The sequence below is a fragment of the Eubalaena glacialis genome, chromosome 17 (genome assembly GCF_028564815.1).
Source record: "Eubalaena glacialis isolate mEubGla1 chromosome 17, mEubGla1.1.hap2.+ XY, whole genome shotgun sequence".
NCBI lineage: Eukaryota > Metazoa > Chordata > Mammalia > Artiodactyla > Balaenidae > Eubalaena > Eubalaena glacialis.
In genome coordinates, this window is record NC_083732.1 from 88,445,453 (window position 1) to 88,472,220 (window position 26,768).

At 60.8% G+C, this 26,768-nt stretch overlaps 1 protein-coding gene across 2 annotated transcripts in view; it reads right to left on the reverse strand.

The window, feature by feature from the left end:
- The window catches only part of ZC3H3 (zinc finger CCCH-type containing 3), an 84,466-nt gene extending 60,072 nt beyond the window's left edge, over window positions 1-24,394 (reverse strand). Inside the window, exons 1-3 of one of the 2 annotated variants that reach the window (XM_061171868.1) lie at window positions 24,282-24,394; window positions 21,546-22,863; window positions 20,107-20,303 (exon numbers count right to left, since the gene is read on the reverse strand). In XM_061171868.1, the coding sequence (XP_061027851.1) occupies window positions 20,107-20,303; window positions 21,546-22,863; window positions 24,282-24,369 (1,603 nt within the window). In that variant the 5' untranslated portion in view covers window positions 24,370-24,394. Of the gene's footprint in view, window positions 1-20,106; window positions 20,304-21,545; window positions 22,864-24,277 lie in introns of both variants that reach the window. The other variant, XM_061171869.1, reaches the window with a different exon arrangement.
- Between the last annotated feature and the right edge of the window lie 2,374 nt (window positions 24,395-26,768).

The window sequence follows — 26,768 nt, forward strand, 5'->3', positions numbered from 1 at the left end:
GACAAATCCCCAGCCCTGTGAACAGTTCTTCAGGTGCTTGCAGAGGCCTGTCCATTTCTCCAAATGAGCAGGGATGGCAGCGGGCAGGAGGCGGCAAACGCCCCGCCCCCGCCCCTGCCACGGCGGGAGCTGCCAGGGACCACGCTCTAACAAGCTTCAGACGTGGGATGACTGAAGTGGGATCGCAAAGTATGAATTTTTATGAGTCTAATAAATCACTCCACTTTTCCTGTGCTTGATGGTTCCCGACACTTCGAACACTGGAAAAGCCCTGCTGCAATCAGGCGGCTCAGCCTTCATCTCCGGTGGCAGTCACAGAGGAGGTGACGGGACAGCCAGAGGCCCCTCCTAGGCACCCAGGACACCCCAGCTCTGCACCCTGGGGCCACTGGAGGCCAGCACTCATGCAGGCCCCTCGGGAATGGGTCGGGCGGCCCGTGGAGAGGCCCTGCCAGACTCCGACACACAGCTGGCCACAGCACCTCTGCGTTCCCGGCCAGAATCCACACGGGCGGCCCTGGGAGGATGAGTGGACGTGCTCGCTCACACACACACACACACACACACACACACACACACACGGTGTGCACACGTCTGCAACGGTGGGGGGAGGGGATCCCCGGCCCAGGGCCTCACCCTGCTGGGCTTCCTGCAGCACTGCTGTCTGAACTGGGGACCAGCCTCTGACACACATTTACCGATTACAAAGACTCAAAGCAGCCAAAAATAAAAAATAAAATAAAATAAATTTATAAAAAAAAACCCAACATTTACTGATTACTAAGTCACAGTGGCAGCCCGACAGGGCCATACGTCACGGAGCAGCGGTCGGCACCGCCGCAAGAGGAGCGTGGGCAGCTGGGTGATGACAAACCGCCGCTGTCAGCTGCCTGTCCCTGCGGCCGCCTTCTCTGTCGCCCCGCACTACCTGGTGTTTAATGACAACACTGTCAGCCGGAGATGCGCGGTGCTGGGGCTGTCGAGGCCCTATTAGAGGAAAGATTGAGACCCCACTCTTCTCAAACTCACTCAAGCGACACAAGCCGCTCGTTCCTATAATTACTGTGCGCGAGCCATCGATCGCGCGACGACACTGACCCGTCTGTATGAAATGGGAGTAGTTTGCTCCCTGACAGTCGCTGTACGTTATGGGGGTGGGTCTTCCCTCCCCTTTTAACCATCCCTCTAAAGGATGGAAGAGGGGAAAGCGAGCACCTCCCAGCCCCCACCCCGCCTGCAGGCCTTGGGCCCAGGGGGAAGGGAGCCCCAGCACATCCCAGGGAGGCGCGCCCCAGAAGGCGGAGGTGAAAGCACAGCGTGTGGCTGGGAGATCCAGGTAGGGGACAAACTCGCGGAGCGGGGCCCACAGGAGCAAGAGGCGGCCGCACCCCAAGGCCATGAGCCCCAAGCGAAGGCAGGGAAGGCAGGGTCCGTGCCAGGCAGCCAGCGCGCCCTCCCAGGACCGCGCCCCCCAGAGACAGGACCAGGCCTGAGCGTGCTGGGAGCAGCGTCCGCGTGATGCAGGCTCGTCCAGCGGCACAGCTGGTGCTTACCCCTTCCCCAGCAGACCAAGCAGCCCCTGCCCGCTTGGGGCCACACCCTGTAGGCACCGGACTGTGAGGCCAGCTGCTGCCCCAGTGCCCCATCTGACCTCAGCCAGAAGCAGCTACGACAGGACATACCCTGCCCTGTCTGCTTTCACTCAGACCCCGATGAGCAAAATCCACCTCTTACTCAGGACAAAAGGCAAACCCACTTCTGGCTCAGCAGCCCCGGCAGGGCTCCAGGACCCGCAGGCACGAGAGGTGCCAGTGTCCAGGAGAGCAGGTGGGGTGGCCATGGAGGTACCGATGCGAGCCCCCAGGGCCTCCCAGGTGAGGGCACGCACATGTATGTTAGAGACAGGAATCTGCCGTCAGCGGGGAGCAGGTCCTAAGGCTCAGCTCCAGCCTCCAGAGACGCAGCTCACAACTGGGGGGCCCACCCTGCTCCCCTCCTCCCCTTGGCCCTGGGTCATGGAGCAGGACCGTGCCTTCATAGGCTCCGAGCCCAGCCCTGACCACAGTGACCCTTGGGGCCCCTTGGCCCGCCTGCGGCCCTCTGATCTGGTGTCCCGGGCCCAGGCACAGTGCCAGGTGATCAGCCATCTACCTGCAGCCCGACACCGAGCCAGGCCTGCCATCTCACAGCCTCTTTTGCTTTTGTGGCCTGAGGTCCACTTATTCCTTACATGGAATCAAGTGACCAGGAACATGAAAAAGCTTAGAAAGAAAACAGTGAAAATGAAGTGTTTTAAAAGCAACTGCAGACCATGGAGGAAGCCAGAGAGGGAACTGGACCCTCATGCTTGACAAAAGCCACCCCAGAGGTCAGAGGGCTGAGGAAAGGATGCCCAGGCAGCACCAACACCAGTGTGTCCCTTGCACAGAGCTCGCTCAGTCAGTCAACAGACATTTGGCGAGCCCGCTGTATGCTGGCCCCTGGGCTCTGGGGAAGCGGCAGGGAGCACAGCAAGCGCCCCTTCTCAGGGCAGGCGAGTCCCCTCAGCTCCTCCCAGGAAGGGCAGGTCCCTCCACAGCACGCTGGAAGAGGCAGAGGCAGCACTTGATACGTTAGCCCTGAACACGAAGAGCGTCCGCACCAGCATCTGGACTGGGCAAGCCCTTCCTGCCCAGGGTTTCAGGGGCTCTGGAGGGCCAGCACCACCGGAAGCACCTAAACTTCTCTCGAGATGGCCCCCCTCCGTGCCGGTGCCAGGGGCTCAGATGACACCTCGGTCCTGCCCACCCGATGCCAAGGCTCCCTCTCCACCTGCTGCAGGCCTCCCCGCCTGGCAGGGCCCAGCACTGGTGGCCCCGAACTCCCTGTGATCCAGGTGGGACGAAGCACAGAGCTGCTGGCTGCCTGCGGGGACCACCATCCAGGTAAACATGGAGCCGGCCACAGTGCCGCCGCCCCGGGCACAGTGCTCAGCCCAGCTCCCTGCACCTGCCAGGGGACAGGAAGTGAAGCCAGCCCAGCAGGAGAGGCCCCAGAGCAGGCCAAGACCTCAGGCCGAGGCCTCTCTATCTACGCTGTGCCTGGGGCTGACATGCTCAGATGCAGAGGCCAGAGGCCTCTGACTGCCCAGGAGGGACCAGGTACCAGCCAACACCTACCCCGCACTGGGTCTACTGGCGTGTGTCTCTGCCCTCACAAAACGGCAGTCTTCCGTCATCACTATGTCTCTCCATTTGAGGGCCTGGCCCAGATGTGCCAGGAGGGCCGGAAGGGGTATCCATTCCCTCACCGGGCTGAAACTCTAGAAGGCCAGAGCCCGGGGGAGCAATGGGGGCTCCCAAGTCCCCGAGGGAGAATCGAGGGGCCTTGTCCACACTCCACCGACAGCAACGGGGCCTCCACACGAGCCGGGCCAGCCCAGCTGAGGGGACGAAGCCCAGCCTGTGAGGTAAAGGCCCATCCCACCCTGGCAGCTTCTGCTGGGGGCTTTCAGGAGCGCAGGAAATTGCCCACTAGTCCCAGGTGGATAGATACCCCACGTTCCAAGCCACAAGAGGCGGAGAGGGACCGGTCCCTGCCCCTGAAGGGGGTGCTGCAGAGCACACCCCGTCCCCCCCGGCAGGTGCTGTGACACTAACAGGGCGCCACGGGACGGGCACCGACGAGCCTGCCTCTGCCCTTCTGACCCCCAGGGACCCCCCCATCCTCTCCCACAGGGGCGGGAGCACGAGGGGGGCTTCCCCCAGCAGACACAGGGTGGGCAGCACAGCCCCGCAGGTGTCTGACAGACACTGGGCCTCAGCCACCCCAGGGAAGCCCGGCTCCACCACGTGGCCCGGAGCTGTGGCTCTTGTGAGGGCAGCGCTCCTGCTGGCCACAGCCTAGCCTCTCGGGATCCCTGCCCTGCTTCCTCGGAGTCAGGGCCAGAGAGAGACACTTTCGAGAGAGCCTGGAAATAAGCCCACTATAAAAAGCAGCGGCCACGGAGAGAAAACCACGTAACCCCTCACAGGCTCCGGGCTGCCCAGGCTCTCCGGCCGCTCACCCGTTCCTTCCTGGTGGCCGAAGGGGCAGGGCTGCGGCACAGGGGCAGCGGGCAGGCCGCGGAGGGGAGCCTGGGTGTGGGGTGGGCCCCGGCCTCACTCAGCCCTACAGCCAGCCTGCCCAGCGCTGGGCACTGCGGTGGCAGAAGGAGGGCAGCGCGCGAGCACGGGAGCTCGGGGCCACGTCCCTGCCTCCCCACCCTCAGCTCTGCGGAGGCCACAGGGAGGAGCCGGGCCTTGGCTGTGGCTGCAGCTGCGCTGGGCCAGCAGACTCTAGAGTGGGCCCTGCGCTCCCCTGTCCCCCTCTGCCCTCCCCTGCCTTCCCCTATCCTGCCCAACCCTCCCCTCCCTGCCCTCTCCTCCTTTCCCCTCCCCTGCCCTCCCCCTCCCCTCCCCCTCCCCTCTCCCTCCCCTCCCCCTCCGCCCTCCCCTCCCCTCCCCCCTCCCCTCCCTTCCCCTCCCCTCCCCTCCCCCCTCCTCTCCCTTCCCCTCTGGGATCCTCCAGTCCCTGCACAGGATGCAGCCCCTGAGCCAGCAGCAGCGCCCGCCTCAGGGTCAGTTCCCAAGCACACAGCCGGCAAAAAGTTCCTGCTGGGGCCAGTGTAAGGTTGGGGTCCGCAGGGGCCATACGGGTGAGGACCAAGGGCCATCCTGGGGCCCCTGAGAAAGGGAGCTCAAGGCAGCCCCACCCATCTGTGGGAGCTGGGGCTCCTCCAGAAGACGGGGTCTCGGCCCTCTGTGAGAGGAAGGAGGGGGGGAGGGGGGAGGGGAAGGGGGAGGGAAGGAGGTGCCGGGGTCTGAGGAAGGGCTGTGGGGCACAGGGCTAGCCCAGGCAGGGCAGGCAGAGGCCCAGAGCAGAGGCCTCCCAAACTCAGGGTGGTGGGCGCCCGCAGGCCACTCTGTCTGTGGACTCTCAAGCAGAGGGCGCCACACCTGATGCACATGCCATCTGGTGGGGGAAAGGGAGCCCGAGAAACTCAACAGAAGGAAGAGAGGGAAGCAGAGGGGCTCCCAAGAGAAGGCCCGGGGCGCAGGCCGCCCCCCAGTGCCGAGGCCCCAGGTCACGGTGCCCACTGGCACCACAGCCTGGAGGGGCAGCCAGGGTGCCTGAGCTCAGCCAGGCTGGCCCCAGGGTCCAGCCCGCCCCCCAGTTCAACATTCCAGACCCCCACGCGGGTGTGGAGCGAGCAGTGACGGGAACACATGGCGCTGGCGATCTGCTGGACCACCGTGGGCTCCAGCGGGGCTCACCCCAGACACGCTGGGAGTTGGTGGGCCGGGCCTGCTCGGACCCCGGGTCTCCCGCCTCGAGCAGGGCCTGGCACAGAGCAAGCTTCTCTCCTCGGCCTTCCCAGACTCTGCGGCAGGCCCGGGCCACGGAGTTCAGCTTCTCTCACAACGCCAGGCCCGCCTTCCATCTCCTGCAGACACAGGGAGGTGCGCCCCTCGCCCCGCCGCCCCACGCGCCTCCCCCGGCCCGTGGCGGTTCCGGGTCTGGCGGCTGCCCTGCTGCAGCCTGGTGTGCGGGGTGGGAGCAAGCCGCTCTGAAGGCACCCCTGCAGTGAGCCATCCTTCGCGCTAGAGACGTCTCCTGCCAAGCAGGCTCACGCCCGTCCCCGCACCCAGCACGCGCTGCCTCACAGGATGCCACCTGCTGCCAGCGGCCGTGCCGCTGCGCCCACTCTCAGCTGCCACCTACTCGCGCGGCCGCTGGAGCTGCCAGAGCCCATCAGGGATCGGCACAGCTTGGGATACGCCGTGAAAAGGAAACACAACAGCTCTGAATTAATTTAGAAAGCGCAGCACCCCGAAGAATGACAACAAACGGCCGGCAAACGGCTCTCCTGGGCGGAGCCAGCCAGGGGTGGAGTATCTCGGAAGTCTCCCCGTCCACAGATGGGCAGGAAAGGCAGAAGCGGCAGCATGTCCCTTAGGTCCCTGACACACCCAAGAACTTTAACGAGATGGGAGGGGGCGAGTGTGCCAGGGACAAGACCCCTGGGCCGGCGCCACACCCTGCAGGCGCCCCGAAGCATCCCAGGATGGGTCCCGGCACAGCTGCAGCAGGTGCAGACAGGCCCGCATGGGGCAGAGGCAGTCAGTGGCCCATGCCCGGCCCGGAGAGAACACTGGCCCCGGAACCCACCCGGGCCTCCCCACACACAGCACCTGAGGGTTCAGCCCCCAGGGGGCACAGGAGGGCGTGGGGGGGCAGCGGCTCGCTTCCACGCTTGCAACCCCACAGCAGGGGACCTGCCACCTCCCTGAGCCGGACACCTTGTCCCAGTGCTGCCCGGACCAGCCAGCAGTGGGAGCAGGAACAGTGCAGACCCCTGAGGACCCCTGGGCCAGAGATAACCAGAAGGGCCAGGGCTCCTCTTGCCAGGCCTGGGAGACACTTAGGCAAACCAACAAATAACTGCACGCCTAATGATTAGAAGCTGATAGGTTTACAGTCGTTGCCTGCGGCTATAGATTTTCTTTGCAAATTCCATCAATTCTATGCATTAGGGCCAAAGCTTCAAATTGGAAGGATACCTGTGATTGCTGAGAGCCCCAGGCCACACAGGTGATGCCTAGGTGGTGCCAGCAGGGCCCAGCTGGGCTGTGGTGCCTTCTCAGCCTGGGATCTGCCTGGAAAGGGCTCAGTCTTGGGGGAAGCACTGCTCACTTCCCATGGATACGAGAGGGAAGACAGGAAAGCAGGAGGGCTACGAAGAGCATAGGGCCCCACGTACACCGGCGCTTTTTCAGGGTCACACGGCCTGTCCAGAAGCCCCCGGCAGAGGGACACATGGCCCCGCCCTTTCCAGGACAGCTGAGCCCACCGCCCTCATGGCCTCCCTCGGCAGAGCAAGTAGCGGGGCCCCGGCAGGGTGGGTAGCAGAGGGTCTCAGCTCAGAGCCTGGGGGAGGCCCATCCTTGGTGCCCATCCTGACTGGGCTCCCTGAGTGTCAACATGCTCCCAGGAGGACACGGTGGCGGGGGGCGACCAAGGGGACACAGCCGAGGGGGCTCCAAGCAAGTGCACCATCGCTGCCTGCCGGATCTGGGGCAGAAAGCCCTTCCTGCCCACGACCCTTCCCACCACCCCAAGAGGAGAGACGCGGCCTCAGGTACAACAGAGCTGGGAGCCAAGTGTCACCAGGTCCTGCTCCTTCCCCAAAGCCAGCAGCTCCAGCCCACGTGAGCTGCAGGAGCAGGGAGGGAGCTTCTGGGACGTCTGAGCCCCACCGGCCCAGCCTGCACGCCCTGCGGGGCAGAGAGACACCCACCCTCCCAGGCTGAGGCCTCTCGACGACGCTCAGGCGGCCTGCCCGCCCGGGCCCAGAGAGGTGTGCCCCGAGGCGGTCAGCTCTTGTCCGGACCAGGCTGCCCCACTCCCTCGGGCAGCCTGTGCACCAGGGCCCTCTGCCGGTGGCCGCCTCAGAACCCAACGCTCTCCCTGGATGTTACCGAAGGCCCTACTGACACAAGCACCGCCACCCCAGCTGTCACGCAACCCCACTGCAACTCCTCGCCCGCCCCTGGGCAGGCAGCACCCCTGGCCCCTCACCCGGCCTCCACCGCCTGTGCCCAGGCCTGCCCGGCCCCTACAGCAGGCTCTGCATGGGGAAGCAGGCAGGGTTGCCAGAGGCCCCTCCCAGGGCCTGGAGCGGAGGCGGGGCAAGGCCTACAGGAGCAAGGCCACCGTGCAGGAGGCCCACGGGCCGCCCCATCTACCCCACACCCAGAGACCTCTACCTCTCAGAGGCCACGGGTCAGTGAGGCCCTCCTGTCTCCAGCACACAGGTCGCTGGGGGTTGCAGGGAGCCGCCCTTCTTCCCCCACCAAGCACACACTGGGGACAGGTGAGCAAGTGGGCCTCTAGATGCAGGGCTGGGCTGAGCGGGCTCCCACCGCCCCTCCCTCGCCCTTCTCCCGCACAGACCCTGTTCTGCAGGCCAGCCTGCCGGTGCAGTGAGCCCGCCCCAGCGCGGGGCCCCCCCTGGGCAGGAAGTGCCTGGGCACTCTCACTGCCCACACTGCCCTGACTCTGCAGGTCTGCTCCCCCAGGGGCCACGCACCCTGTCTGGGGGAACATGACATCATCCAGCCTTGAATTAGCTCCAGAATTCCATACACAACGTCCACCACGCAATACAAAATAACCATACATACAAGCAAATCACACTTGACCCAAAACTAAGAAGGAAAAAAACAGGCAATGGAATGAACAGGGATCCAGATAACTGGGTGGTCAGACACAGACTTTAAATACGATTAATATGTTCAAGGGCTTAAAGACAAGATTGCAGGACTTCCCTGGTGGTGCAGTGGTTAAGAATCCACCTGCCAATGCAGGGGACAAGGGTTCGAGCCCTGGTCTGGGAAGATCCCACATGCTACGGAGCAACTAAGCCCGCGAGCCACAACTACTGAGCCTGCGTGCCACAACTCTGAAACCCGTGCACCTAGAGCCCATGCTCCGCTACAAGAGAAGCCACCACAATGAGAAGCCCATGCACCACAACGAAGAGTAGCCCCCCTGCTCGCCACAACTAGAGAAAGCCCACACGCAGCAACAAAGACCCAACACAGCCAAAAATAAATAAATTAATTTTAAAAAAAAATACAAGATTGCAAATTTTGGCAGAGACCTAGTAACTATCTTTTAATAGAAATTTTAGAATTTAAAAGTCACTAAAACTAAGACCTCAACGGATGCATTTTGTAGCACAGTATACAAAGCTGAAAAGACAATAACTAAACTAGAAAATAGGTTAGAAGAAACTACCCAGATTTAAGCATGGAGACAAAGAAGACAGAGAGAAGAACACAGGAAACATGTAAGATATGGTGAAAAGGTTCACTACAAACGCAGCTGAAGTCCCAGAAGGAGAGAGGGGTGAATGGAGCAGAAGCAATGCTTAAAGACAGAACGGCTGAGACTCCAAAAGTGATGAAAACCATCAAGCCACAGATTCAAGAGACACCACAGACCCTGAGCAGGACAGATAAAATGTACAGGAAGCACACCAGAGCACACCTGCTGGAAAACCAGAGACAGAGAAAGCCCCACAGCCAGAGGGGGAAGAGCCATGCTACCCTCCCGGGAAGGACAGCTGACTTCACCAAAAGCCCACGCCAGCTAGCGATGGGAAGGGTCTCTCCCCAGCACCAAAAGCCCCACGGCTTCCCAGGCAAAATCACTCTCCAGAGAGTAAGGCAAGAACAAAGACTTTTCAGATAAACATCTATAGAGAGCAATGGTCCCCAGCACACCTGCAATATTACAGGATATATTAAGAGGTGTTTCTCAAACAGAAGGCAAGGAAGGGATGAAGAGAAATGGGAGAATAAATACATAGCCTAGGTCAATGCTGACTGTACACAGTGTTTTCTAGGGTCTAAAATATATAGAGAATTAAAATCATGGCAGTTCTCCACATCTGATGGAAGAGAGGAAAATAGGGTTTAAGTACTCCAAGCTTCTTACATTGTTTGGGGAGGCATCAGACAATAATTTCTAAGTACCAATAAAAGTGAGTCAAGAACGCACAATATAACCTCTGGGGAGACCACCAAAAGAAGAATAAAAGAATGTATAATAAGCTTAATTGAGGAGAAAATGGAATTTAAAAATGTACATCCAAAAGAAGAAAAAAAAAGGAGCGAAAAAAACAAAACAGGTGCAACAAAGAAAAAGCGCATAGTAAGACAGTAGATTTAAACCCAAATACCCTAGTAATTGCATTAAGCGTGAACAGACGAAACCCTTTTTTAGAAAGACAATTTCAGATTGCACTTAAAAAACAACTATTTGCTGGATACAAAAAAATCTAAATATAATAACGGCTGAAAGTAAACATGTTTGCACATGTCGCACATAAATACATTTGCATAGAGTGTGTGTGTGTGTACACATGTGTATATACACACATTTTGTGACACTAACTAAAAGGAAACTGGCCTAGCTATACCTGCTTCAGAGAAAGTAAACTTTAAGGCCAGAAGCTTTACTGGAGATAAAAAAGGACATTTCGTAGCAGTAAAAGATTCAATCCACCGGGGAGATGTAACGATTCTAAGTGGTTTGCACTCAGTCAAATGACCTCAAAATGCTTAATGCAAAAGTGACAACTGGGGCTTCCCTGGTGGCGCAGTGGTTGAGAATCCGCCTGCCAGTGCAGGGGACACGGGTTCGAGCCCTGGTCCGGGAAGATCCCACATGCGGCGGAGCAACTAAGCCCGCGCGCCACAACTGCTGACCCTGCGCTCTAGAGCCCGGGAGCCACAACTACTGAAGTTCGCGCGCCTAGAGCCTGTGCTCCGCAGCAAGAGAAGCCACCGCAATGAGAAACCCGCACAACCGCAATGTAAAGTAGTCCCCCCAGCCCCCCTCCCCCCAAGGGGCGACGAATCAAAGACCCAATGCAGCCAAAAATAAATAATACATTAATAAATTCATTAAAAAAAAAAAAGTGACAACTGGAGAACAGTGGAAGATCTTAACACTCTCTCTTTGTGACTGGAAAAAACAGACACCCTCCCTGCCCCACAAAATCAGTAAGTATACAGAAGATCTGAACAACACAATTAATACAACTTACCTTACAGAGCCCCAAACTTCCCAAATGGAATCATTCTCTCTAAGTGCACACAAGAGCTTTACCAAAACTGACCCTAAGCTGGTCCTTAAGACAAGTCTGAGCAGACTTCAAAGGACTGAAATCCCGCAGACAGCTCGCCCAGGGCAGTGAAGCTGGGGAGCGGTCACTACAGAGAAACTCAAAAGCCCCAGGGGTTTGGAAATGAAGCAGTCCCTTTTGAATAACCCTGGATCAAAGAAAAAATTACAATGAAAATTAGAAAAAGTTTCGGAGGAACACAAAAATAATTAACTTGCAGAAGACAGCTAAGGCTGTGCTCAGGGGAGAATTTATAAGCTTACACCTGCATATTTCAAAAAAAAAGAGAACCTGAAGGTCAACTGTCCAGCCATCTGGTCCTGTTGCGCTCCGTCCAAGCTCAGGCCCACTGGCCATGTGGGCATCTCTGACCCTGGACAGCAGCCCCCAGCCCCGGCCTCTGCTCCCCGGCTGCCTGTCTCCCCACGTGCTGCCCCTTGGGGCACTGTCTCACGGCCCAGAGTCAAGGACATACACAGCCGGGCCGGCCCCAGGGTCAGTGCGGCCCTGCAGCCCCTCCCCCTGCTGCCCTGCCTTCCCAAGCTGAGGGGACCACACAGCATGGGGGTGGCAGCCTGAGCCAGATGCAGACCACAAACCCCCACCCCACCTGGCATCTTCCCCCTTTAAAACGCAAGCAGTAAGGAGAGCCCGGCTAAAGAGAGCTCCACAGGGGAAACATGTTTTCGGAGTTCCTTTCTGAGATGCCTTCTCTGTGCCCAAGCCCAGCTGCCCACCTCGGCGCCCCCAGCTTCACTCAAAGAGAGGGACAAGGAAGAGCGGCTCCAGCCCAGACCCCCGGCTCTGAGTCCCGCAGGGAGGCCACTGCGTCACTGTCCGCACTGGCACAGGGCCAGGCCGAGGTGTGCAGGGGAGGGGGTGCTCCGTGACGTAGCCTGGGGCGGGCTCCTGGCCTGGGACCATGGGAGCATGGAGGAGTGGGACCCGGCTCTGGATGGGGTGCCCAACAACATCCTGAAGCTGTGGAGAGAAGGTGCCACAATCCAGGACCTGGAGGGCCATGGCCCACCTCCAGCAGGTAGGAGCTCCCACGCCCCCGTCACCAGGTGGCCCCCACTCCCCAACGGAGGAAGGGGCTGGGTCCAGGAGAGCAGGGGGGACAGACCACCTGAGGGGCCAGCGGCAGCCACAGGGAGAGCACTGAGGGCCGAGGGGGAGGCCGGGAGACAAAGCAGCCCTAGGAAGACTCCGCCCTGCACCCCACGCCCACTGACGGCCAGGCTTCTGAGAGCCCCCGGTTGAGAGGGACCCTCAGGCCAGGCCAGGCCCAGCTGGCACAGAGGCTGGGCTTAACTCGGTCAGCCAGGACACGGGGGCGAGCCACCCTCAGCACACCGTCTACACTCGTCAGACACCTGGGGACCCTGGCCCACGAGACCCCAGGGCTGCAAGCTCTGCCATCATGAGAACATCACCCCTCCTTCCCGGGTGAGGAGCGGCTCCCAGGGCTTCAGCCTCACGGAGTCACCAGGTGCCCCTGACTCCGCGGAGGTCACAGCCCCCCTAGAGGCCCCACGCCTGCCGGGCACCACACAGGCAACGCGCATGCCCATACACGCACGCCCACGCCAGCTCTTGTGGAATAATTAATTAGCACGGCCATGACGAACGTAAAACTGGAGGCCTCCGACACGCCTGATAATTTATGCAAGGCTCAGGATCGCTGCGGCTGCCTTTTGCAGGGCCTACTTCAGCATTTTCATTTTCCCTTAGGAAAGCAGGGCTCCAGACTGAACTGCGCTCACGCCCTTTACAGCGTCTGCCGTAGTAAAGCTAAACAACCCAGCTGCACAACAGCGAGTGATGATGGGTCACAGACCGCTCCGTGGCGGGAAACTCCAGCAGCGAGAAGAGCGACAGGAACACCAGCAGCCTCCCAGTCTAGGATCCGCCAAGCCTGCCCCGTCCCCTCAACCCGCCCAGAAACCCCCAAGAGATGACCCTTCCACAGCTGTGGGAACAGAGCAAGGCAATGCCAGCACCAGCCTGGAGGCTCATAACCAGGGCTTGCCCACACCTCAGGACCGGGACCCAGGACCAGGGCACTGGACAGGACGGGGACACCACAGGAGTCACCTAGCCCCGGCCCTGCGCCCACCCCTCCGGGCCACAGCAAGCCTGCCTCCTTCCTCCCACCTGCCCTGGCTCCTGACCATCCCACAGTGCTCCCAGTGGGCACTGGTGGTGAAAAAACACTACTGATGAGCGTGGAGACCAGGGCAAGGCTTCGCTCCGCTCCGCTCCCTCTGACCACTGACCCTCCCGCAGTCCTGAGGCCAGCACAGGCCATGCCCAGGGCGGCCCAGCGCCAAGCAGTGTGATGCTGCCGTGCCAGGACCTGGCCCACCGCCTGCCCCTGTCCAGTGGGCACATCTGGTCAGAGGGGAGGCGGGGCCTGTTGGGAGAGGCTTGGGGCACGGTAAGACGGGCGGGGCATTGAGTGGGGCGGGACACTGAGGGTCTGGTGAGAGGGGTGGGGCGTGGCGAGGGGCGGGGCATGGTGAGAGGGGCAGGGCGGGCAGACAGAATCCGGAACTGGGTTTTCCGGTGCACCTGGAACCGCAGGACTACAGGGGAGGTTAAGTGAGGACCGATTTTAAGACTCCCTTGGCTACCCAGGCGCTGCTGGCGCAGAAAGCCGGCCGGCGGGCGACTCCCTGCAGGTACACCCCGCGACCCGGAGCTGGTGCTGCTCGAGGGGAGCCCCGCAAACCCCCCTGGACAAACTGGGCACCACAGACAGGCTTTGGTGTCCAGGCAGCTGAGGGCCTGCTCTGACCTCCACAGGAGGTGCCCCAGGGACATGGGGACAGCCCCAAGGTGAGCCCTTCAAGCCCGAATGACCGAGCAGTGGGGGGAGGCAGCGCCAGGATGTCCCCTCACAGTCAGCCCACAGAGGGGCCACCCAGGGACCGTGCACCTGAGGGGTCCCCAGCCCCCACAGGGCCCTGCTCTGGGGCTTGGTGAGGAACCTGGGTACTGGGCGGGGAGAGGCCAGAAGAGGGGTCCAAGACAAGGGGGCTTACACAGGGAGGGACTCCCTGACTACTTCCTTGGAGAAACTTGGACACAGGGAATGGGTGTCAGTTTCCAACACACACTCGCACTCAGGCCGGGGTGGCAAGGTGGTCCCAGCGCTGGGTGACCCCAGCCAGAGGAGTGTCTCACTGGCCACCATGGCCAGGGGTCAGAGACAGGGGGCTGCATGGTGAAGACCGGGCAGGGCCCAAGACCACACCTACCTTTTCTGCCGGTGACCCAGGATGAGTGGCCGCCCACTGCATCCATAAACAGGTGACAGCAGATCCTCCAGACCGCGTGGCTGGCATGGCAGACTAAGGGACGTGTGGGAAGTGCCCGCCACATGCTGGCAAGCTCTGAGCCAGAGGCAGGCGGCTGTGTGAGGCCCGGCCTGAGTGAAAGCCTCGGCAGCACTCAGATCCACACCTGATGGCACCGTGAACGCTGGGCCCTTCCTGTCAACCTCAGCCCTGCCGGCACAGCCCTGAGCGACCCGCCAGGCCCACACCCCACCCACCGCGCTGGCCACTTGTCTGTGCAGAGGCAGGCAAAGGAGAGGTGGGTGGGCTGTCACCACACATGCACTGTCCTGGGCAACCCCTGGGAGGCGAGGACGCCACTGCCCGCCCACCCGCCCATGGCTTTTCCTTGGCACCTGACGGCAGACCTCTCCCAGTGACTGGGAGGAATCGCATGGCCTGTTGCTACCAGGAAGCCCCCTAGCCTGGGGCCGAGTGTGCTGGGTGGGCTGCCAGCCCCCAACACCGCAAGCGTCGTGCTGGGTTGGTGTGCACCAGGCAGCACCCTCTCTGCACACACGAAGCCTGTCACCTCAGGGCAGCCCGAGTCACGGCGCTGGGCCCACTGTGGCCGGGAGAGAGGAGCCCCGGTGCTGGCCCTGAAGCCCCAGGTCTGCACTGGAAAGCACGTCCACACCACGGGCTGTGACGACTCACTTCCGCAGTCGAACGGGTGGCCAATCGGAAACCATTTTTGAGGTCTACGGAAGGTTCTCTTCTCTGCTGCCTTCTCTGGGGTCTGTCGGCCCTGAGGCGGATCAAGTGGGGCCTCTGGCAGCCAAGGTGCGGTTATCCCCCAGGGAGCACGGGGTGGGGTAGGGGTGTCACGTGGGGACCCCCAGGGACCACCTGCCCCACCCCCCAGCCAAAGTCTGACTCTAGGCCCAGGGAACTAGGCGGGAGGGTCAGAGGGCTCGGCCAGAGAGGGCCGGCCAGAGAGGGCCGGCGGGGGGCAGAGCGGGAGGAGGAGTCAGGCTGGAATCTTCGTAAGGCCAGGTCCCCAAGGCACGAGGCCCCAGGCCTGCTGAACGTGCAGTTTCGAATTCAATTAAAGCGATTATCTGCTGTGTCAAATAAACTGTGTGCAGCATATATCCGGTGGCACTGTACACCTCGGGTTCATTATTCCCTAACTGTTTCCTCCTGTTTACGCGCCCTCAAATTAAACTGCTGATAATATGAGCCAAAATAAAAAATGAGCACACCTTGTCCCGAGAACATTGATTCTCCCTTCTCCTGAACCGGCGATTGCCAGGTATTATATACTCTGTTCCTGGTGATCATTAGTAATTCAATTTTCTTTTTATTAGCCCCCTTATCTGCTGAGCAATATAGTGGCAGAGCTGACCTCTTTCGCACGGGCAAATGTTTAAAATCTTTTCCCTGATTAATTTTGCCAGTTAAGAAAAAGAGGAGAAATGGCCCGGCTCTTAGCCATCACAATGAATAAAGCTTAATGTTGATTGTGATGGAATTTCTAATGCCAGGGAAATTGATTGAACGCGGCAATTACACTGCAATAGTAACTCAAGGGAGATGGGATCGCTTTCTCCTGGCCATAGCCTTTTGGTTATTTAAAACAATCCAATTTGCAAGGATAATTATGTATTAGTGTTTTATCTGCCACTTGAAATGAACACGGGAGTTTCGATACTGGCCCAGCATTAGCAGGTTATTGCTGCAAATTACTTGATATCTGCTTTCTTTCACATAAAGAGGAAATTAGGCAATCAATTACCAGAAAAAGGTGGATGAGGAATAAGAGGGGCAAGTGCGCCCTCTGCTGGCCACGGGGCTGCACAGCGGGCCTGAAGTGGGGACCCCAGGTGGGGAAGCCCACCTCTCCCTCTCCCCCTCCGCAGCCCTCCTGGCCTCAGCAGCAAGGGAGTCCCAAAGGGGTCAGGTCTGACACCGCTCCAAGCGGAGGGCTGCATCTGGCACTAAAAGTCTGTGTGGGAAACAGGGCAGAGAAGCCTCAAAGCAAGTAGATGCAGAGGCAGCCTCTGCCCCCATTCCCAGGGAGGCCCTGCCAGCGGCCCCTAGGTGGGGTCTGCACTTTCCAGGAGACAGGAGAGCGCACGCGTGTGCGCCACACACACACACACACACACACACACACACACACACACACACACACACACACAACCTCTGCTCGGGCCCACCAAGGGAGGGCAGGCAGGCAGAGCTGGGAAGCGGGGAGCCGGGCAGGCCTTTCAAGAGGAGGGGGCTGGGGGAGCCGTCAGCCCAGGGAAATGACCTCCACCTGTCCCGGCCTCACGATGCCTGCCCAGCACACTCGCCTCCGCCAGCGCAAGCCTCTCCCGTGAGCTTCCGGCCATCAAGTCTCCAGGAGGAGGACCTCACCCCTCGGCCTGGAGTTCAGTCCTCACCCGCAGTCTCATCCTGGCTGCTGCCCCTCCGGGACCGCTGGACACTCCTGGGGCCCCGACGTGGCCGCCTTGTGTCCCTGAGCACACCCATGCAGGCCCAGGTGCCTCCATTGTCCCTCAGGGGCTTCCCAACAGAACCCCCTTTTCCTTGCTGTGGCCTAGCACCCTGTCCCATCACCTGGTCCCGCCTGCCCTCTGGCCTCGGCCCCTCCCACCCTCCAGGACACCGGCCACACAGGACCAGTCTCTGCTCCTGGAACAGGCAAAGCTCAGCCCACCTGTGACTTCACCTGCACAGGTGTGTCCACGCGCTCCTCTCCTCACGCAGGGCTCAGTTCAGATGTCGCTCCTCAGAGACGTCCCTGCCGCCCACCCTCCCCGCAGCTCCCTGCAACACTGCCGCCTGTCTCCTTTTCCTCAGAGGGCTTCGGCCACCTGAAAGCAACTTTTCTTTTTTCTTTTGGCCACGCTGTGCAGCTTGTGGGATCTTAGTTCCCCGACCAGGGACTGAAGCCGGGCCCCCAGCAGTGGAAGCGCTGAGTCCTAACCACTTGACCGACAAGGAATTCCCCCTGAAAGCAACTTTTCAGCCTGTTTACAAGCACCCAAGGGGCCGTTTGTGTCCACTGACACAGCACGGCCCCAGCACACACACACCCCAGGAGACAGCACACTGCCCTGCACAGACGTGCAGGAGATGGGGAGGGGGTGAGGGGGTGGAGGACAGAGGATGCGTGGGGGGGTGGACAAGGGGCTGAGTGAGGGGAGGCCTTCTGCAAGCCCTTCCCCCAACAGGACCCTCTCCCTCCTCTGCCTCCACCTCTCCCGCAAGGCATTCTGTGCGTGGTTATCACACTGCCTATAACTATGAGCTGATTGATCTGCCTCCTAGTGGAGAGGAGCGTGAAGGCAGGGACTGTGGCAGCCTTCTTGGCAGGCGCCGCAGTCCCCACCTGACAGCCCCACACCCAGCGGTGCCCGCAGCCTTTCTCACCCTCCCACCGAGTACCACGGCTGCCCTGCCAGCAGGCGGCAGCCGCCACCGTCCCCAGCCTGCACCCCACTCTGCTCTGGGCCTACAAAGGGGCCAGGCTATTCACAAGTGCAGGTGCAGCTCCAGGGAGGACACAGCCGCCTCCTCTCCCACCTGGCCTGGTTATCGAATCTGCAGGCCCAGCGTCTGTGCCCCCGCCAGCCCCTCACCCCTCTGTCCACCCCATGACCGGGTGAGCATCCCAGAACATCTCTGGCCCATGGCCCTGGGACGCTGCCCACAGGCCCCTACCCAGCTCTCCAGCTCCCCGGCCGCCCCTTGGCCAGTGGTTCCTGCAGCAAGGCTGCTGCCAGGCTGTTCCCGTGCCTGGGGCAGCCCTCACCCCGGCCCCCAAGCCGCACCAGAGCCTGGAGCCAGGAGAGAGGGCACCCAGGACCACCTGGCCGGCTGGTGGGAAAGCTTGGCTCTGCGAGGAGAGTTCCCGGTGCTACCGCTGCCCACCCGTCTGCAGAGGGCCCCTCGGTCCGTGGGTCCTCAGCCCACAAGACAGGAGGACCTCCTCGACCGCGTGGCGCTCCTTCCCTGGGTTGCCCATGGCACGGGCCAGCAGCAGCCTGCCTTGGGCCTGTCGACCCCCAGACCAGGCTCCTTGGGGGCAGGGGCAGCACAGGCCTAGCAGGGACAGAGTCAAGGCCAGTGCGCGTACCTGCATCAGGACTCAGCACCCCTGGGCGGCAGGAAGGGCGCCAAGAGGCCCGGGGCCCTGTCTGCCACAACCATGCCATACTCAACACCTGCCCAGCAGGTGCTCTACACACACACCTGCTTCCAGGCCCAGCAAGGGGGCCCGACGCCCAGCAGACGCCCAGCAGATCCCCCAAGAGCTCTGCTGTCAGGAAGGGCCCGAGAAGGCAGGACAGGGCCTTAGGGCCTTCCCAGCACGCTGCCCCGGCTGGGACACTCCTCCCCCAAGCCACCTCCAACCACATCCGCCAGTCAAGCCTCGCTGAAATACTACCCCCACAAGGGGCCCTACCTGGCCACCCCCTCTCCGTCGCCCTGACACACCCTGCTAGTGGCAACTCACGATGGGAACGTCTCAGCAGCTGGCCAGCTCGAATGCAGGCACCAGAGGGCAGGAGGGACCACCCCTGCCTTGGGTCTCCTGGACCCCCAGCACCTGGACCGCCCACCTCCCACAGCCGGCCCCGAGCACCATCACGGCCTGCACGCTGCCATCCCGCGTGACACCTCATCTGTGGGGACAGATCTGTCTGCAACTTCTCTGCACACCCGACATCTCAGCCGGCTAAGACAACACCGTGACAGAGAGGATCTGAACAGGGGCCATGAGTCCCCACAGAGGCCCAGATGTCCACAGACACCACCTCCTGGTCTCTCTCCCAGCTGCCCCAAGAGGCCACCTGACCCCCTCACTTGCCCTCAAGCTCCCTGGGGGCCCCCCCGCCACCAGTCTCTCGAAGCGAGGGGCATCCTCAACTCGTCCTCTCCAGACAACCCGCGGCAGCCTGACCGCTGGTCACCTTCAACCTCTTCACTCCCAGCCAGTCCTGCAGCCAAGGCCCAAGCCCCAATCCAGCCACCTCGCAGCAACCAGGGGCCGCTAACGGGGCTCCCTCTGCACTGTCACCTGGCATGACATCCACACTTGCCATGGCGCACGGGGTACGGCCAAAGGAGAATGGGTGGGAGGCCGGCACCCTCCAGCCTCACTTCCCCACAGCCCTCTCGCTGCCCCGCTCGACCCTCTGCCCGGGACCCCACGGCCCACCCTCCCACGGCCGGCTCCGCGCAGATGCTCAGCACGGCCCAGGCACCAGCTCCTCCAGGAGCCTTCTTCAAAGCCTCCTGGCCAGGCCAAGGACCACGCCCTCAGCTGGGTTCCCCAAGCACCAAGCGTAGCACGGTTGTTAGAGCACAAGGCCCCGGCTGGAGCACGCGGCGCCGAGCCTGCCCAGCCCCAGACCCTGTCACCTCCAGATCTCACATGGGTCAGTCTAGAAGCCGCTGCCGCACATTCGCCCCGCAGCTCAGAGGGGCCACCTCAGGACCAGGCACCCATATGAAGCCTGGCTCTGCAGCCTCCCCAGAGCACTGCCGTCGTGGCAGTGGGGAGCTGGCCTCCTGCGGGGGCCACGCCCACAGCGCTCCCCATCCTGTTCCTGGACTCCAGGGACTCATTAAGAGGGCAAAGCCGACCCCTCCCAGGCCAGCTCAGGCTTCCCGAAGAAAAGGCAGCAGCCAGCAGGGAGGGGAGGGGTAGACCTGCGGCCCAGGCAGCGAGGAAAGGAGGGAGAGGCCCTGGGCAGCACAAGCCATGTCTCCTCCCCCTTCAGGACTGTGTGGCCGCCACCCTCTCATCTACCTTCCCGCTCCTCCTGCCAAGAGGTACTCGGCTGCACATACACGGAGGGATGCGCTGCAAAGACCACCACATGCCTGCCTGGCAGCATCTCCCCCACCCAGAGCACAGGGCACGGTACCCCGGGTCTTCTCCTCCTCCACTCACTAGCCCAGGCCACCCACTGCCCGCCAGGCTGAGCGCTCCTGGGCCAGGGCCCAACAATGCAAGGTGGACGGCGAAGGTGGGTCCCAACAGGGAGCAGAGCCAGCACAGGCCCAGGGAGCCCCTCCTCCTGGTCGTACCTTCCTTGGTGGGGAGGTGGGCCCGGCTAGGAGGCAGGCAGCACAGCCGGTGCCTGCTGACCTGCATCAGGCCCTTGTTGGGCGTCTTCTTCAGCACGGGGCTGCTCTTCCCCCGGAGGGCCTGCCTCCGCCGCAGGCTGAACTGGCTCTTGGCCGTGGCAGCAGGTGGGGGGCTGCTCTTCTTGTCCCCAGGAAGGCTGCAGAGACAAAGAGCGGACAGCTCCTAACAGGCTCCCCCAGCGAGTGGCTCACCTCCCCACCCCTGCCCACCCAGATCCCAGCAACATGGACTCAGCCCCCGGAGGCAGCCCACTTCGCTTTCTCACCTAACCAACCTCAGCAGCCGTCAGAAGGCTGCTCCCCGCCCATCCCCCCCACCCCACCCCCCTCCCCTCCTCCTCCCCGCCAGCCTCCCAGCCACAACCCTGGAGGATCCCAGAGCCAAGGCAGGCGGAGAGCGCAGGAGAGCAGCCCTCGACCCCCACCCAGTGTTCCACAACCACCTCCTGCACCTCCCCAGGCCAGATGAGCCCCCGCCTGGAGCTGGGGGAGAAGCAAAGCAGGCAGGCCTTGCACGGAGGAGGAGTTGCCCCCAGCCTCGTGACCCCCTCCCCACACTGGCTGAAACAGAGGCCGCTGTCCAGAAAAAGTGAGGAGGGCAGGGAGCCCGAGGGATCCAAGACAGCACCTATCTGGGAGAGCAGGGCCCAAGATCAAGGTCAGACAGCAGGAAGGACCTCTGGAGTGGGACTTGCTGGGAGGACAGCGAGTGTCACCACGTCTGATGGCAGAGGCAGGCCCTCTGCCCTTGCCACTGGCAGCCACCACAATTAAGTCCCTGACCCCAGACGGAGCACTGGGCCACGACCCCGTCCTCGAGCCTCCTCTAGATCCGAGAGGACAGAGGGCGGGGAAGGTGACATGGGTTCAGTGAGGCAGTGACTCACCCTGTCACCCGGCCGTCAAGGGGCAGCCTTCCTCCCCAGTGGAAAGAGGACCCCCTCCCGCAGAGACACTGCACCCTGAGTTTGCTTGCCCTGCTCCTGGCCTGGGCACAAACCCTGTGGGCCCAGAACAGGAACCACTCCAGCAGTCTCTGGTCTCTTGCCCACAGGAGAAAGGGTGGGATGCTGCCACCACCTCCACCTGCCCCGCCTGGCTGGGAGCCCCGGGCCAGCCCCCAGCCAGGCTGAGCCCTTTCAACTGTAAGGGACGGCAGTGACCCTGGCCTCATTCCTACTGACTATGGTGACACCACCACAGGCAAAGCTCCGCGCTCAGGCCCCTGACGCTCAGGCCCCTGACGCTCAGGCCCCGTCAGGGGCGAGGCTTCCTCTCCGCCTCCCACACCCCTGCAGGTGAGCCCTCCCACCCGCTCTGCATACAAGGCAGAGTCTGCCTGGCCAGACGGGACCCTGGGGCGGGGCGGGGACACACACCTAGCACTCCCCCGCCTCCGGATGATCTTGGTGCGGCTCTTCACTTTGTAAGCCGAGAGCGGGGTCTCACTGAAGAGGGGCTTCAAGCTGCTGGGTCCCACTGCTGGTCTGTCCCCTGGGGGGAACCTAGATGGGACTGGGGAGAGCTGGGAGGCATGGTCCTTGCTGCCGGCCTCTGACTGCCAACGGAAGGAGGAGGACGAGGAGGCCGAGGGACTGGAGGCCTTCCACTTGTACTTGCTCGGGGAGGCCCCAGGCACGGAGGCTGTGGCCGACCTCCTGGGCTTGGCATCCAGGTCGGCTCTGAGCTGCGGCTTCTCCGTTCGTTCCGCTGCAGAAAAGGGGGCCTTGCACACATTCTCCGCCACTGCTCTGGGACTGAGGGCCCTCCGAGGGGCCCGGGGACTCTTCGCCGAGGCAGCCACCCACTTGTAGTCGTTTTTCCGGAACTTGCTGGTTCGACAGGACACCAGCAGCAAGGGCTCCCGGGTCTGCCTGGGTCCAGCAGCAGGTCTAGCTGGGCCGGCCACCAGGCCGGAGGCAGCTGACTGATCTGCATGGCCGGCGTTCGCTCTCCCGTCCCCAAGGAGCTGTGCACCACAGCTGGCCACAGAGTGCGGGCCCACCTTCCGGCCCAGGGCCGTGCTGCCCCGCTGGGGCGGGCCGGGGGGCACGAAGCGGGCCTTGGCCGCAGCTGCGCTCTCACTGACCGTCCGCCAGGGCTCCGAGGGGCTGCTGCTCACAGCGCTCATCGACTTCACCAGCCGGGGCTTGCCGGGCTCCTTCTGGCAGACCAGAAGGGGGTCCTCCTCACTGCAGCTCCCCTTGGCTCTTCCTGGCCTCAAGGGCTGCCGCTGCCCACCGGGGGGCTCACCCTCACCTTCCTGAGGCCTGTGACTGCTCCAGGGGGGATCCCCGTATTCTTCCAAGGAGCCCCGCAGGACCCCTGCAGTGCCAGCTGAGCCCGGCTTTGACGGTGGTTTGACCTTGATGACCATGTTCTGATCCGGACTGAGCTGGACCTGCCTCTCCAGGATGTACTGCTGGGGGTCGGGACCCTGGCTGCCCCCAGCCCCAAGGGGCGGCTGCGCAGCACAGTCGCCGGGTGGGTGCGAGGATCCCAAGGGCCGATTCACAAGGGAGTATTTCTTGCGCCACACGGGCCCATGGTTCGGGGAGAAGCCCCTCCGGCTCAGACGAGGGTAGCGAGCACCGAAGGCCCTGCCGCTGCTGTAAGTGGGCGGCTGCCACTGGGAAGCGACGGAGGTGCCTGGGGCAGAGGCATTGCCATGGAGGTTTTTGTAGTCATCGATCAGACCTGAGGAGACAGGAGCACAGGCCCCGTTAACCGGAGGGTGAGTAAAATCAGTGAGAATTCCCTGGAGGGGCATCAGCTGACCAGACACCCCACAGACCCCACTGGATCCTGTCAGGCCCCAGTGCAGGAGGGGCAGCTGCCAGTGCCTGAGAACCACTGAGAGTCAGCCCAAATGCCCTAGGCCAGTCTTCTCCATAAGTCTTTTCCCGTCAGTTCTACTTCAGTCCTATTTCTAGTTGCTTATCCTTAAAATGCACCCCTGTGGCATATTCCCTATCCGCCAGGAATGTTATGCTGGGTTCACAATCCTTTGAGGAGAAGTGTCACTCAGTACGAAGAGACCAGCAAGGCCCTATGCTGTAATGCCTCAAGAGACATGGAGGCCCTCTGGCTTGCCCACAGATAGAAAGGGAGCAGGGCTGCACCTTAATGAGCTCCCTGCCTGGCACACAAGACAGTGAGGGTAAGATAAATGACACCCCTGGGTACTCCACACTTGACAAGAATGTCACACCATCCTCCCCTGAGGAGAGGAGAGGCCTAATCGTGTGGAATCGCAGTGCAGTGGACCGCCACGGGGCCCTGCCAAGGAAGCCCCTGGACAGCTGTGCCCGTGCAGGTGGGGCACAGGCCTCGGCTGGAACAACACAAGCTGTTACAACTCAGCCAACAAGCCCCACAGTTACAACGTTCCCCCACCATATGTCCCGCCCCCAGACCCAAAGAGAGCCAGGTCCAGACCTGGTGACACCTCAGGGCAGATATGATGGAGGGCCAGGAAGTGCCTGGAAGGTGGGCTCAGCCCACCTGAACTCTCCCCTATACACACTTTCCAAGTCCTTAAGTCTTCTCTTTGTGGAAATAACTTTACAAGGGGAATTTCTTTTTGTTTAAGTATAGCAAACCACATTAGATCTAAAAATGGAAAAGTTTGGAAACTGAAGACTGGGGAGTCTAGGCCGGGAATATCAAGGAGAGTGTGGCTGTACGGACGGAAGGAGCGTCAAAACGGGCTGTCCGGGGAAGAAACACACACCTGGCCCCGAGCGGGCTTTGCCACTGTCGGGCGCCGGGAGCGAGGGAGCGCCCAAGGGGCGCCGAGTACGTGCCCGCGCGTGGGGGTGGGGGGGCCCCCGTCCCGCCTGCCGGTTACTAAGCGACCGCCCCGCCGCCACCCGCCGCAGCGCCGGAAACGCTCGCACCCGCCGTCGAAACCCGAGCTGGAGGTGACCCAGGCCGGTCGGGACGCCCCTCCGGGTCCCCTAGACGCAGCCCGACCCCACCTACCTCCCCACCCGACCGGACCTAGCCGCCGAGACCGCGGGCAGAAAGCCACCCCCTTAGGGGAGGCGGGCAGGGGCCCGCTGTGAAGTGAAGGGGAAGAAAGGGACGCGCGACCCGGGCCCGACCCGACCCACCCTGCAGGAGACGGATCTGCCGCCGTAATTGCTCCTTTTCCTCCATCTCCGGAGTCCGCGACGCCAGACCAGGCCCCCGCGACTTCATCGCCGCGCGACCGTTTCCCCGCGGGCTGGGCGGAGCGCGGGGAGGTGCCGAGACTGCGCAATGAGGCGAGGCCTGGGCGACTGCCGGGCCGCGGGGAGGGGGAGCAGGAGAGATGCGCCGTCGCCCTGGCAACGGCTGGAGAGGCGGGGTCACGCATGCGCAGAGCTAGGGGCGGGGGGGCAACGTCACTACGGAGCGCCGGGAAGTGTACTCACCGCCCGTGTGAAGGGGGCGCTGCGGCAGGTGGTCACCGCCCTGTAGAGCTCTGGCCGGGTTGTCCGCCAAGAGCTCTCGTTCCCTGCGGGACTGGGCGAGGGGCCGAACCCCAGACCCCACCCCAGCTGCAGCGCACTTCCTTCCGCGTAGAATTAGGCTCTGGGGGTTCTGCAGGGGCGACCTGGTGGGATGAGGGCCCAAGAGACTCTATTGTTGCGCGGGCCAGGACAGGAGAAGAAACGTCCAAGATCGAAGAGGCCCTACAGAGACGTGTTAAACCTCTGAAAACATGAAAGATTTTGGTGTATCAGTGGAAACAAATATAAAACCAGGTGTGTAAATCCCTCTATAGAGCTGGGGCGTGTAAAATGGTATGGCCGCTGTGGAAAACAGTCTGGTGTTTCCTCAGAAAGTTAAAAACAGAATTACGGGTTGACCCAGCACTTCCACTTCCGGGTATGTACCCTGAAGAAGTGAGAACAGGGACTCAAACATGTGTGCCGATTTTGGATGGAGCATTATTCGCAATAACCAAAAGGTGGAAATAGCCCAGGTGTCCATGAGGATGAATGGATAAACAGTGTATATCCGTACAATGGAACAGGATTTAAGCCTTGAAAAGGAATGTAGTACTGATCCATGCTACAGCATAAATGAACCTCAGAAACATTATGCTAAATGAAGGAACCCAGTCACAAAAGGACAAATATGGCAAAATTCCACTTATATGACATAGCTAGAATAGGGAAATTTATAGAGACAGAAAGTAGATCAGAGGTTACCAAGGGCTGAGGGGAGGAGGAATGGGGAATTAATGCTTTTTGGGTAGAGAGTCTATGTTTGGAGCGATGAAAAAGTTTTGGAAACAAGCAGTGGTGATGGTTGCACAACATTGTGAATGTACTTAATGCCACTGAATTGGACACTTAAAAATGATTATAACAACTTGTATGTATTTACCACAATAAAAAAAAAGTGGACAGAATGTGTCTGCACAGACCTGAAAAATAGGAGATGTTAAAGGAAATTCTTCGAGCTGAAGGGAAATGATACAATATGGAGCCAGATCTACATGAAGAAAGAGGACAGGAAACGAGAAATATGTTAGTAATTTTTTTTTAATTCTCATTTCTTATTTTCTCTAAAAGACAAATAGATACAGCAAAAATAATAAAAACGTATTGTGGGTTTATAATATATGTAGAGGTAAAACATATGCCACCAATGATTCAAGGGGTCACGTGCACTGTGTCTCCTGCAGGTGAAGATGCAGCCCACAGCCTCTTAGGTCAGCACCTGAACCCACCTTAGGGAGTCAGTGTTAGTCCACTCAACATACAGCAGTGGGCACCCTGGGATTTCTTTGGCGGAGGTGGCCCCAGGCTAGGAAGACCAGGCAATAGAATGGCCCCTGCACTCAGGCTGTGAGACGGGGTGAGCCACAGGTCGTGCCCCACCAGCTGAACACTGTGTAAGACCCTTAGGCCTTGGCAAAACTCTGAGGGCAGGGTAGGGGAGTTCTCGTAGAATGAGGGAATTTCCCACCAGGGATCTTGAAAAGCACTTCTTTGGACTTGCCCTGTCTTGCTTCTCTTGAGAATCCTGCAGCCATCACCTTATGAATGAGCCAGGGCTGGCCTGATGGAGGATGGACAGCACATGCCTAGTTAATACCACTGACCCTCTTGACAGCCAGCCGTCTGCCAAACACATGAGGCCAGTGGTTGCCAGCTAGCCACAAAATCGATGAACCCAGGTGATACCACGTGTGGCAGAGATGAGCCTAAATGTCATAATTTAGGGCACCTCACATAATTATGAGCAAACCAGTGGATGTTTGTGTCACTAGGTTTTGGGGTGATTTATTAGCACAAACTGACGGATTCATGGGTCTAGCACTGAACTTGTCTTCTGTGCCCGACAAGCTCTCTGCTCCTGGACTTCAGTCCTGGGGTGGTGGAGGGGAGAGCCCAGCCACTTGCTGAGAGGAGGCAAGGTTTGTGGGTTTGTCTCCTGGAGTTGTGAAACTGTAAGTGGGATGTAAGTGCTGTCACGATTAACTCCTTAAAACTGACCTTGACAGTTACACTTAAAACTCTTTGATGGGGGCTTCCCTGGTGGCACAGTGGTTGAGAATCTGCATGCCAATGCAGGGGACACGGGTTCGAGCCCTGGTCTGGGAG